We start from the raw sequence: 12,772 nt of genomic DNA on the forward strand, positions 1-12,772 counted from the left end.
TTAACCAGCTAGCTACACCATGGACTTATGAGAGATGGGCGTGTAACCTATTGTTTTAAATCAAAGAGGCCGCAGAAATCAGCGAGCCATGAGAGTTTCCGACAAACTCTAAATTTTCACCCGTCAACAAAAAAAACTACTAAAATGGCTTCCCACAGATTTAAAACAAAAACTCTGATCACGTTTACTCTGATTAGTTTAGACTTTTATAGCCTTTTTTTAATAAGATTGCTCAGGATAAAGTAACTACTTCACGCGTTGACAAATTACAATACGCAACGAGCATGGTTCGCAAAAAAAACAATAGGTTGTTTTTTTTTGCGAACCATGCTCGTCCATCTCTTATAGGTCCATGGCTACACGAAGACATCTCTCGAAAAACTACTTTTTTCTAAACTTTTAAGTAATTTATTGCCTACTGCACTGGTAAATTATGTTAGAAATTTGCAATTAGTTTTTAGAAAGCGGAGAGTCTATACAAAATTTAGAGAAAGAGAATCTTACGATACAGAAGCTCTAGAAGAGCTTCAAGATTTTCTTTTAAGATGAATATCAATCTTTTTTAAGAAAAATCTTACAGGATGAATTTAAATCCTTAGAATCTTTTGGAACTAATTAAATGAAAAAACTATGGTAGCGTTTTTCCATTAGTTGATAGACACTAGATAATCGGTCTCGAGTCTCGATTTCTCGTCTGGTATCGGTACGATACCATACAGTATCGGTATCGAAATCACGCGATACTGGTATCGAAAGTATCGTTAATTTTGGTACCGTTTGGTATCGTTTGGTCTCGATGCGATACTTTACAGTATCGACTTCGAGATCACGCGATACTGGTATCGAAAGTATCGGTTATGTTGGTATCGTTTGGTATCGGTGCGATACCATACCGTATCGATATCGAGATTACGCGATACTGGTATCGAAAGTATCGTTTATGTTGGTATCGTTTGGTCTCGGTGCGATACCTTACGGTATCGATATCGATACTAGTATCAAAAGTTATCGGTTATGCTGGTATTGTTTGGTACCGATAGTATCATTTGGCAACTCGGGTCATCATGAGAACTTCCATGTTATTTTTATAAACGATTTATAATTTGAAATAGTAAATTCGTATAACTAATGAGATATATATATGACTCATTTATTATTAAAAAAAAAGTTCTCTAAGCTGGTTGTATGACATCATGTTTATCATTTAATTTCTCATCTGGTATCTTTGTTTTAATTTAAATAATTGTGTGGTACCACTTCTGTATTTTAAATTCTCATCTGTTATCCTTATTACAATTTTTTCTACCGTGATTAAAAGGAAAGAAAAGATTTTTTCAACATTTATTTCTATTTTAAATTTTTACAAACTATTAAATTATGTTAAACAGTGTGTAAGGGCCAATGATATATTAAGAATAACTAGATGTCTAACTGCCGTAAATCGGTATAAGAAAAAGTGAAGCAAAAATCGGCCATTATGGGGGGCAAAATCTTTACGCTATTTATCAAAACAAAACAAATACGAAGCTTTTGATTTGTTAAATTTGCCCCCCATAATGGCCGATTTTTGCTTAAAAAAATACGCGGAAGTTAGACATCTAGTTATTTTTAATATATCATTGGTAAGAGCGGACAAAAAGGTAAGAGAGGGCGATGGTATTCGGTGTAACTACCCCCTTCCCCTACCTAAGAAACTTCAAACTTCAAAATATTATTGATAAAATTAAAAAGATAAGAAAAAATAAAAAAGTTTATGTAACCATTCAATATATTTATTATTACTAACTATCTTATAATCTTTCTAAAATCATTCTAAATATCAAATGAAACAGTTGTTTTTTTTTGAAAAAACGCAAACCTTATTTTTTATATTTTTTTTGGTCCGACTACCCCCCAAAGAAAAATGACCTGGATCAGCCCCTGCAATGAGTAATTTTCCATGTCGTTATTCCAACTCTATCGAATTTTTATTCCATTCAAATGAAAATTTTCCTTGCGAATATAATTTCCAAGGGAATAGTTTTGCAATCATTAAAGAGTGTTTTTCATAAAATTCTCCAAAGAAAGTTGCTTGTGATGCAATGGTTAATGATTATTGTAAACGAGTATTAGAAATGGTTGTTCAAAGGGAATTAGTTTTGTAACTATCATTAATTAAAGTTTTTTTTATATAATTCTCCCAAGGGAATTGCTTGTGATGCAATCGTTAATGATAATCGTTTATTTCTAAACGCTTATTAGAAATTATTGTTCAAAGGGAATTGATTTCGTAACAGTCACTACAGTTATTTTAATTCAATTAATTGTGTGATATCGCATTCATATTTTAATTTCTCTTCTGATATCGTTACTTTAATTAAATCACTCGTGGTATCGTAATTCTCGCTTTGTTCTGTGTTCAACATTCAACAACTAAACTTTAGTTTAAAACAATTAAACATAAGTATACTTTAGTTATTAAAGAAAGCTAACCTTCACTCGTTATGCCTTTTACAACATCTTTAATCTGGGATTATTTCAAGAAAAATATAGGTAAGCACTACTTACTAAGTATTTTTTATACTTTATCTCAAAAATTAATTGCCGGCAATGTCGGGAAGTAATTCAAAAATTTATTGTTACATTGAAAAATTTAACTTTTTCGTGGCCAAGCGGATAAAGTTATGGCGTATAAGCACGAAGTTCTAGGTTCAAGTCTTTCATGAGAGTTTAACTTTTTTAAACTAAAAATGCAGGTTTTTTTTACATTTTTACGTTATAACTATTATTGTTTATTAACTATTAAGATTTTAAAAAAAATTAATTTAATTGGTGGAGCAATAATTCATAAATTGCAAAGCACAATGCGCTAAATTGATGGCCAGGTTGTATGCCGGCCCACTCTGAATTTGTTTTTGTTTCATACTAATTGTAAAAAAAAAAAATTAAATTCACGCCTATCAAAGGGTCTTTTTTTGGTAAAAATATTTCTGAAATTATTTAACTCTTTTGACATTTTTTAGAGGTAAAATTTACAGTAAATGCCCCCAAAACTTAATTTTGCCTCAGGTCCCAAGTGAGTTCGAAGCGTCCCGGCTCTGTTGTTTTTAACAAAAATAAAATAAAATAACAAATAAAAAAGTAAAACTTTTTTATTTGTTATTAAACTGTATTTTACATTTTCAGGAGAATCTGCTCTGTGTAAAACTTGCGGAAATAAGCTTGCAACAAAGCAAGCAAATACTACTGGCTTGCAAAAGCATATTCAAACACAACATAGGAAGTTATTCATCGAACTTCAAAAAAAAGAAGATGAGCGGAGGTCACAAGTAGATGAAGAACTAAAAGTAATCGAGGCAGGTGCTTCTGGATCCGCAAAAGATGTAACCTTCAAAACTCTCACTCTCCCGAAGAAGGCGGTTACAAAAAAGTGGCCACTTCAAGATCGGCGTCAATTAGAAGTTGATCATAACATCATTACTTTGATTGCTACTGAGTGCTTGCCGTTCAGGTTTGCTGATTCTGAAAATTTTAAGAGGTTTATGAACAAAATATTACCAAATGCCACAATAAAACATTCAACAACTTTCTCAAAAAAAAAATCACACTGAAGGTAGTAATGCATGAAGTTATGGAAAAAGAGCTTATAGATTTTAATCAGGTTGCCATAACCACCGACCACTGGACATCAAGGGCAAATGATTCATACATGTCCGTGACATTACATTATATCTCGCCAGACTTTGCCCTAAAGAAATTTACATTAGAAGTGTGCCTATTCAAAGAGCGACACACTGGTATCAACATTGCAAAAGCACTTGATAACACACTCTCATACCTTAATCATTAAAAAAAATACCCAATAAACTGTGTGTTATTGATCAGGCATCAAATATGGCATGTGCTCTAAACAACAGTGTGTCTTTAATAACTAAAGAAGAAGGTTCTGTTACATGCAATGATCACAAACTTAACACTGCACTTCAAAGAACAGTTGAGGGTACCCCGGAACTGAAAGATGCTTTTCTTAAAGCCAGCTCACTTACTACCAGGCTTCATGAATCGACAGCCTTCAGTGCTTCGTTGAAAGATGTTTGTTCTAGGTTAGATGTGAGTTATCTCACAATACCCTCCACAGTAACCACGAGATGGAACAGCCATTATGATATGCTGTACGTCATGCTTCGACTGAAGGTTCCACTCATATACTTACGCGGTACAGAAGGTGATGATTGGAAGAAAACCGTACCTTCAGATGAACAGTTCCTACTCTACTTCCAGTGCTTAAATCTGTTAAAGAATTATCAGTTTTTTTATTTTCTGACACAGAGATCCGAATTGGCATGTCACTGTGGAAAGTAACAGCACTCATCAACTTCATCGAGAAAGAAAAAAATAATTATGTTACTCATGGAAACAACAAATTAGTAGAAAAATTCTTGCAGGACTTATTATCAGAACTAAATAAGAGATTCCCAGACAAAGGCCGTAAATTACCCGCATTTGCACTAGGACATTACCTTCATCCATTTTTTCGTGGACATCTTCTTGATGTTGACGATGAAAATATTCAAAAACTGGTTGAAAACCATCCCACAACCAAAGAATACTTTGAGAATTCTTCATTGTCTGTCTCAAGCTCCAGTAATAACAACGGTAGTAACGATTCCGTTGCTGATAATGCACAAGGTTGGGAGGAAAATGAGTACAATATTATTTTAGCAAAGTATAAGGAAGATACTAATTCACATCATATACACGAAAACCCTCCTATTAAACTTGAAATGGAAAAATACCAAAAAACAATAAGATCCAAAAATGCAGGAAAAACTGACACCTTAGAATGGTGGAAGCAGCATGCAGCGGAACTTCCTATCCTTTCGGGTGTTGCAAGGTCTTGGTTGGCAACTCCATCAACCTCTGCATCATCTGAAAGAGCATTTTCTGCTTCTGGCCTTGTCATCACTGATCGTAGATACAATCTCGATAGTGACAAGGCAGATAAGCTCGTATTTATAATGCAGAACTATTCCGCTCTTGAAAATTACATTAAAAAATGGCCCATCGAACAAGAAAATTAAAGTGATATAGAACATGAATCAGACTTATCTTTGCCAATATTAATAGAAGAAAATCCTAAAATACCAACGAAAGTTTGGCAAAGGAAAAAACAACGAATGGACGGTAGCCAAAGTATTGTAGATTATTAAAAAACAATAACTAAATCTCTAAAAAGCAATTGTATTTGTATTTAGTTTATAAAAAATTCAATAAGTCACATTTTAATTTTTTGTTTTTTTGTTTTATTGAGTCTCGATTCGAGACCATGCGATACTATACGATTCTTTTTATTATCGGTATCGTTTGGTATCGAAGCGATACTGATAGTATCGACATTGGAACATAAGCGATACCACACGAGACGAGACCTTCCTTCTCGGTATCGAGTGGTATCGAACCGATACTGATAGTATCGACATTAGTATATAAGCGATACCACGCGATACGAGACCATTCTTTTCGGTATCGACTTATACGATACCGATTATCTGGTGTCTATTAGTTGAATGTGTTGGTAAAACCGGGACAAGCGTAACGAGACGAGAAATTTCCCGGAAAAAAATAACGAGACAAAGGAAAAGGTTGTCCCGGAATAAATCGTGACATAAGTTTTGTCTCGGAATTTAAAAATTCTGTCCCGGATAATTATGAAACGTTACGAGACGGATCAATTATATTAACTAGATATCTAAACTCGCTCTTTCGCAGTGAAAAATTTTTTTTGCCAACTAAGTTTCTTTTCCCAGCCAGAAATGACTAGGGTTGGCAATTCGAACTTTTTTTTTAGAAGTTCGAAGTTGAACATGTTTGAACTTGAACATGTTCGAACTATTTGGGGAAAAAGTGTGAACATTTTCGAACTTTTTTTAATGTACTAAAACACGCAAAATAAAAGAGTATCAGTTGAATACAAAACCGTTTATTTATCCATTAATAAAACTGTTTACTTATAAAAACAAAACTGTTTATTATTGCGACCTTCTTTTTGCAAATTGCTGTTTTACAAGTTGACTAATTGGCGTGTTGGCTTCATCCAATTTTTTCCGGATAAATTGAATTATAATTTCAAAAGACAATAAATCAGCATAACGTTTGGAAAGGGCTTCAATAGCTAGTTTGAGCGACTTTAGGGCAACACAAAGGTTATTAATTTTATCAAGTTCATTATTAGAAAGAGGAAAATCGGTGTTTTTGCTAATTAAAGCTATTTTTGTTTCTTTTTGGACTTCCAAAAACCGTTCTAACATAACAATTGTGGTGCTACACCTTGTCCTGGAGTCACAAATCAAAGCTTTCTCTTTTCCAAATGCTTTAACAATATTTAGCTGAAGATCGTCATTCTTTTTTACAGGGGATCTACGAAACATTTGTACTAATTTTCGAATTTAGGTCACCGGTTCTTGAAATTAAGTTTTGAATGAGGGTACCAAATTTTCAGTAGATGTTTGAAATCAACATAATCAATGGAATTTTCATCTTCTTCCTCACTATCACTATCATAATCTTCTTTAACATCTTCAACTGAATCATTAACTTCAATAGTATCACCAACTTCAATGGTTTCATTAACTTCATTGTTATTACCAAATTCAATGGTATCAACAGGTTAATTGTCAAAATTATCGTTTGGTAGTGCGGCACTTTTTTTAAAAAAAGCACATCAATTACGCATAAATGGATAGCATGATTGTAACATATTTAATGTTCTGGTTTAGTGTCATAGCCAATTTTTTTCATCAAACTGCTCCATCTGTAACAAAGGCAACAATACCTTTGTCTAAGTTTAAACAAAATGAATTAATTATTCATTAGTTCAATGGCTTTCGATGCTGGCATTGTGCCATGCACCCTTAACATTCCAAGAGATTTAAATCCTCCGTTATAATGAGTATTCAAATTTATGAATTTCCTTTTTTTAACTGATGTGTACTCGTCAAATGTTAGGCTAAATTTGCCATCAGTTAAAATGACTTTTTGTAATGAAGCAATTACTTGTTTTTTAATTATTTCAAAGTATTTCATCACTAAATCACAAACAGTTTGATAACTTTTGGGCAAACTATATCCTTGAGCACGAAATGCTGATCGCAAAACTACACTATTAGCAATGGTTGTAAAACTTATTCCATCAATAGCAGTCAATCTGCTCAAGATTTCAGGTAAAGTTTTAATCCCAGAAATAAAAAAGTTTTCAATTCTTGGTATTTTAGGAACATGACTTATTTCGACAGCCTCAGAGGCCAAGGTATTACGTTTAAAAATGTCAATTTTATGTTTGGTTTTTAAGTGTCTTGTAATAGTGCTTATTGTTGAGTCATGAGTTTTTAATAAAACTTTACAAATTTTACATTTGGCTTGTTGCAGCTCTTGGGAAAATTCAAAATAATCCCAAACCTCAGATCTTCTGGATGTGCTAACGTTTTTGAAAGTAGCCATGTTTTATTTTTACTTAATGTTTTAATTTTTTAGGCATTTCTTCTGAAAGTTCGAACTTTTAAGCGAAAAAAGTTCGAACCTGGGAGCTTATTCACTAAACTTTTTTTTTGCGTAAGTTTTTGCGTAAGTTCAGCGCAACTTATGCGCAACTCTAACTTTACGGAAATGCTGCGAAACATTAGTGAATACCAAATAGTAACATGAACTTACGATTTCCGTAACCTTAGCTGAGCTGCGCAAAAGTTACGAAAGTTTAGTGAATAAGCTCTCTGAACGTTAAAACTTTGGCGTAAAGTTCGAACGTTCGAGCTTGAACATGTTCGAGCTAAGGGTCTGCGTATCGTTATTATTTTGAACCGATAACGATATGAAACGATAACGATATCAAACGATATGAGTTTGTCAATGAAACGATAATATCGATTTAGTTATCGTTTGAACCGATAACTAAACGATATTTTATAGGTTGAAACGATAATATCGGCTTTTTTTTTATCGGTTTATCGGAATACATAAAAATAACGAGAATACCGATATCGGTATAATAACGATATTTTTTACAATATTCAAATTTTTTTTTTTTAAATGCCACATTTTAGTTCAAATATATTATAAATCTTCAAGTCGAGTCAAGATGTCGTTTTGCCTATCTTTACCGGTTTTACAAGTTAATCCTTCCCAATTGCATATATTTTCTAGATGTCTAACTTCACAAAAATTCCGTAAGAAAAAGTGAAGCAAGTTTCTAATGCCAGTATCCATTTTATTTAAACTGGCAATACTTCAGTTTTGTTTTGCTTTGATTTATCATTGGGTCATTTCAGTCTGGCAAAACAAACCTGGTTGGCAAAAAATTTGCTTCACTGCGGAAGCGCAAGTTAGACATCTAGTTAATAGATATCATTGATCCTTCCAGACCAATTAAGTCGGATGTCAGGTAAAAACTTTGTTGATCAACTAAAGTCAAAAATGTCGGGAATATCGTCTTCAATATGCAATTAACGTGTTAATGTATTTAAGGTAATAAAGTGTGTCGGTGTTAACGCATGTAATGTCTTAATGTATTTAATGTGTCGAAATGGCGCGGTTGAAAGACTGTATAAAAACGGATTGTAGTTTGTAAACTGTATGATTCGCAGTCAGATGGGAAAAATAATATCAAGATCAAAAAGAAAACATTGACTCTTTAGTGTCTCAGGGAAGTCACAAAAAACATTGAAATTTAATCAATTTTGAAGGTAAGATATGATAAATTTTGTTTTATTTTATTTGTTACAATATAGCAGTATGTATGAAATGTCTATTTTTACTTTGTTATTAAACTTTTTAAGTGAAATATGGTTAAACTTAGATAACAAAAATTATCATCGCTACAGGTTGTTCAAAGTAGTATAAGAAAAGATAAATTTTTGAAATATTATTTTAATAACTTGATATTGTTGTAAAATTTGAAATAACAGTTATTTAAAATGTCCGATAGAAATTTTATTGTTAAAAGCTTTCCTATTTTTTGGGAAAAGGCTAGTTTTCGAGAGGGAGTCAAAGTGACTAGTTGGACAGCATTATTGTCCAGATAAAATTGTTTTTTTTGTGAAGTAAAAGATTCTTTTTCTTATTTAGTTTAGAAGTTTGAACTTATAAGTCAGTTGCCCAGATTGAACTAGACAAGTCAGAGAAGAAGAGGAAGGCTGATGTTGCTTTTAATGAGTTTGAACAGGTATTATATGACAGTTGTGAAAAAAAAGTTTTAAATTGAGTATTTCTATATTTATAATGTTCAAAGTTTAAATTCTACATTGTATTGCAGGCTTTAGCCGCTTTACAGTGTGTACATTGTAATTTAAAAATTTTACAACTTTTTTTTCATTTTACAGATTTACGACGAGGATGAGTCCTATGAAAATGATCATGGAGACAAAGTTCCTCTGGTCATGGACAGAAGAGTAAAGTCAAGAAAACTGGGCAGTCCATCAAAGGGCAATCAGAACAAAAAGATTGATGCTTGGTTAAAATACAAACCACAAGATAGAGATCAACTCCGAGGTGATTTGGAAATTGCAAATTTCTTAGCCAGATGCAACTTACCATTTAGTCTTGTTGGGCATAAAGGCTTCCAGGATCTGATTGCTTATTTCAACCCAAAGATGCTGATCAAATCTGCCACAACATACTCACGTTATAAGTAAGATATATAGTTTATTGTACTTTTGGTTAAATGAAAAATTTTGGGATGGTTTCATTGGGTTTAAGAGGGAAACAAATTTAAAGAATTTGTATGAGTTTTAAATCAAACTTAAAATTTCAAACCCCTTAATCTTAATTGCAATGAAAATAACGCCGTAAGTCCCATGACGCCATTATTACATTATTGTTATTTTTTAGTAAGTTAGTACCTCCCTTTTTAATTTTAAAATTATTAGTTTCTAGACCTGTCCGCGCCATTTATAATTAATATAAACAACAGTTTTTTATTTGTTTTTTCTTCTTTTAGGTTGCCATTAGTTTACAAAAACGTGAAAGCAGCAGTGGATCAAGTTCTGGAGAAAGATTTGCCAAAAAGTCCTGGATTCGCCATTTCTTCTGACATGTGGCAAAGTCGGAATAATGACGCCTATCAAGCCATCACCCTCCACTTCATCAATGAAGACTTCAACCACCGGATGTTTGTAATTGGTGTGTCACCCTTTTCTGTACGCCATACTGCAGAAGCTATTGCAAACAGACTGGATCAGTAAATAACTTTTTATAAAAGTTTTTTTAACTTAGTATAGTAGTACTTATACTAATACTTTAACTTACTATTACTAAGTAAGCTAATTACGTAATACTTGTTGATTTGTTGTTTTACAAATTTTTATACAATTTAACATATTAGCGATATTACCCATTACATGTAATATTTTTTATATCTTTAATTATAATTTTATAATATAATATTATAACTAAAGGTATTAAATTGTTACATGTAAATTTTAATTTACATAATATTTATACTTATTAATTTTTTTTTTTTTTTTATAAATGTCTCAGATATTCCCGGAAATGTCGGACACAGCTATGTTGTTTGTGTTTATGACTCAGCTTCCAACCTGAGGGCAGCCATCCCTAAATGCAAGTTTGTTGACGAGTCTCTGCTCTGTGCTGATCACCTTTTGAACTTAGTTGCCAAGTCAGTTGAAGGTTTGGATATGGTGTCAGCCATTAAAAAAGCCACAGAACTGTCATCTCTATGCCACAAGTCCTGTTTGTCAGAACAGCGAATCAAGAAGGAGATTCAAAACATGTAGGATGATAACGACACAGTTGACAAGGAGGAATTAAAGTATGTGAAAATTATCTCGCCTGTCAAAACCCGCTGGAACTCCACATTAATGATGATTGACAGTATTGTAAGGATGAGAAGACCTTTGAGCTCAATCAGGGATAATCCAGGTTCTGACCCTAACAAATTTGCACCCGCTATTCTCAGTGAGGATGAGTTTGACCTCTTTGACGAAATTTTGCCAATTTTAAGGAAAATCTCGGAAATTTCGGAAAGCTTCTCTGCTGACAAGAAAGTCTCCATTCACAGAGTTATCTCTCATCTGTATGGATTGAAATACCGACTTCTGCAAGCTATTCGTGGTGGCCTGTCTCCTACTGCTGAGATGTTTTACCAAAAACTAGTTAAAGCCATTGATTTCCGGTTTCCAGATTCTGGAGCAACCAACTTGCACTATTCAGTCGCCAACTTACTGAATCCTCTGTACAAGGACCAGGCTTTGAAAAAGATTGGTGGATTTGATGAGGCCTATGATGCTCTTATTACAAAATCTCAGAACCATCAAGAATGGATCCAGGCATCATAAGAGATGGAAGCCAGGCAGCTAGAAGAGGCAAGATCTCAAGGTTCCCAACCTGATGACGACCCTTTCTTTGATTTGGCTAGTGACGTCCTAGTTAGAGTTACCTCCGCCCCAGTTGATCAGTCTTCCATTACTATTGAATGGGAAATGTACCTCAAGGTACCTGCAGTAACTGGATTGGATGTCTTGGACATCTGGAGGACCAACAAACACAAGTTTCCATTGTTGGCAGAATCTGCATGAAAATGGCTTTGTGTGCCTGCATCTAGTGCTTCGTCAGAGAGAGCTTTTAGTGCTGGAGGTGCTATTATCTCCTACAAACGAACCAAGTTGCAACCAGAACAAGTAGAGAAACTCCTGTATATCCAGCAAAACTATGTCAAAGTTAAGATCAAGCAATCGTTGCTAATTTCTGCTGAAGAACAAGCCGATAAAGCTGCTGCCGTTGAAGGACATGCCTCTCCGTCTCTTTCTGCCTCTCGTGCCAGTACTCCAAATGTGGTTGATCTGACAGTTGAAGACAATTATTAGTTCGGAACTTTAAACAGAAGCAAAAATTCAGAAATTTATTATGAATTTATATTTCCTTAAGTTAAATAAATTATGAAATAGAACAATGTATTGTTTCATATCGTTTCATATCGGTATTTATTGGTTACTCTCGTTTGAAAAAGTGAAGCAACACTGTTCTCCAAATAGACCGCCAGGTTGAAACTCTCCCCACTCCTGATTTTTTTACATTTAATCAATCATATGCATTAGTAAACACAATATATTTTGTCAGAAAAATCTGAACTAAGTGCTAAATATGTATATTTTCAAAATTAAAACGCATAACTTTTGGCTTTTTTTCTTCCAAAGTTTTAACAGTCAGCCATTATGGTAATCAAAATAACCCATTTATATTTATTTATTTCATTTACAAAAAAACCATAATATAAATACATTTGTATCACAAATGATATTAACGTTAATCAAAGAGGTGAAACGACATCTTGACTCGACTTGAAGATTTATAATATATTTGAACTAAAATGTGGCATTTTAAAAAAAAAAAATTGGAATATTGTAAAAAATATCGTTATTATACCGATAAATATCGGTATTCTCGTTATTTTTATGTATTCCGATAAACCGATAAAAAAAGCCGATAATATCGATTCAACCGATAAGTTATCGTTTGGTTATCGTTTCAAACGATAAGTTATCGTTTCATAGGCAAACTCATATCGTTTGATATCGTTATCATTTTATATCGTTATCGGTTCAAAATAATAACGATACGCAGACCCTTAGTTCGAGCTAGCAGCCCTATAAAAGACGCACAGTGGCTCAAAACAACAAAAAAAATGACAATAAAACCCTGACAACTTTTTTGCAAATATAGTGCCCTTTTTTAAATAATATTCAATTACAATGATCATTTATTTGAAAAGTAAAAACTGTTTTTA

General features: G+C 33.1%; 1 protein-coding gene and 1 pseudogene across 1 annotated transcript; both read left to right on the forward strand.

The window, feature by feature from the left end:
* The first annotated feature begins 4,146 nt into the window (after positions 1–4,146).
* On the forward strand, positions 4,147–5,189 carry LOC149890302 (uncharacterized; annotated as a pseudogene).
* A 2,452-nt stretch (positions 5,190–7,641) lies between these two features.
* LOC149890303 (uncharacterized) lies at positions 7,642–10,431 on the forward strand. The gene is made up of 5 exons (XM_090085247.1): positions 7,642–7,671; positions 9,119–9,193; positions 9,351–9,658; positions 9,968–10,207; positions 10,425–10,431. Exons 1-5 carry the CDS (start codon positions 7,642–7,644, stop codon positions 10,429–10,431), a joined length of 660 nt encoding a protein of 219 aa, XP_089941373.1.
* The last annotated feature ends 2,341 nt before the right edge of the window (positions 10,432–12,772 follow it).

This window comes from Hydra viridissima, unplaced genomic scaffold, assembly GCF_058129835.1.
Source record: "Hydra viridissima isolate aposymbiotic clone 2 unplaced genomic scaffold, HvirCarnegie_v1 scaffold_4, whole genome shotgun sequence".
In the NCBI taxonomy this organism is placed as follows: domain Eukaryota; kingdom Metazoa; phylum Cnidaria; class Hydrozoa; order Anthoathecata; family Hydridae; genus Hydra; species Hydra viridissima.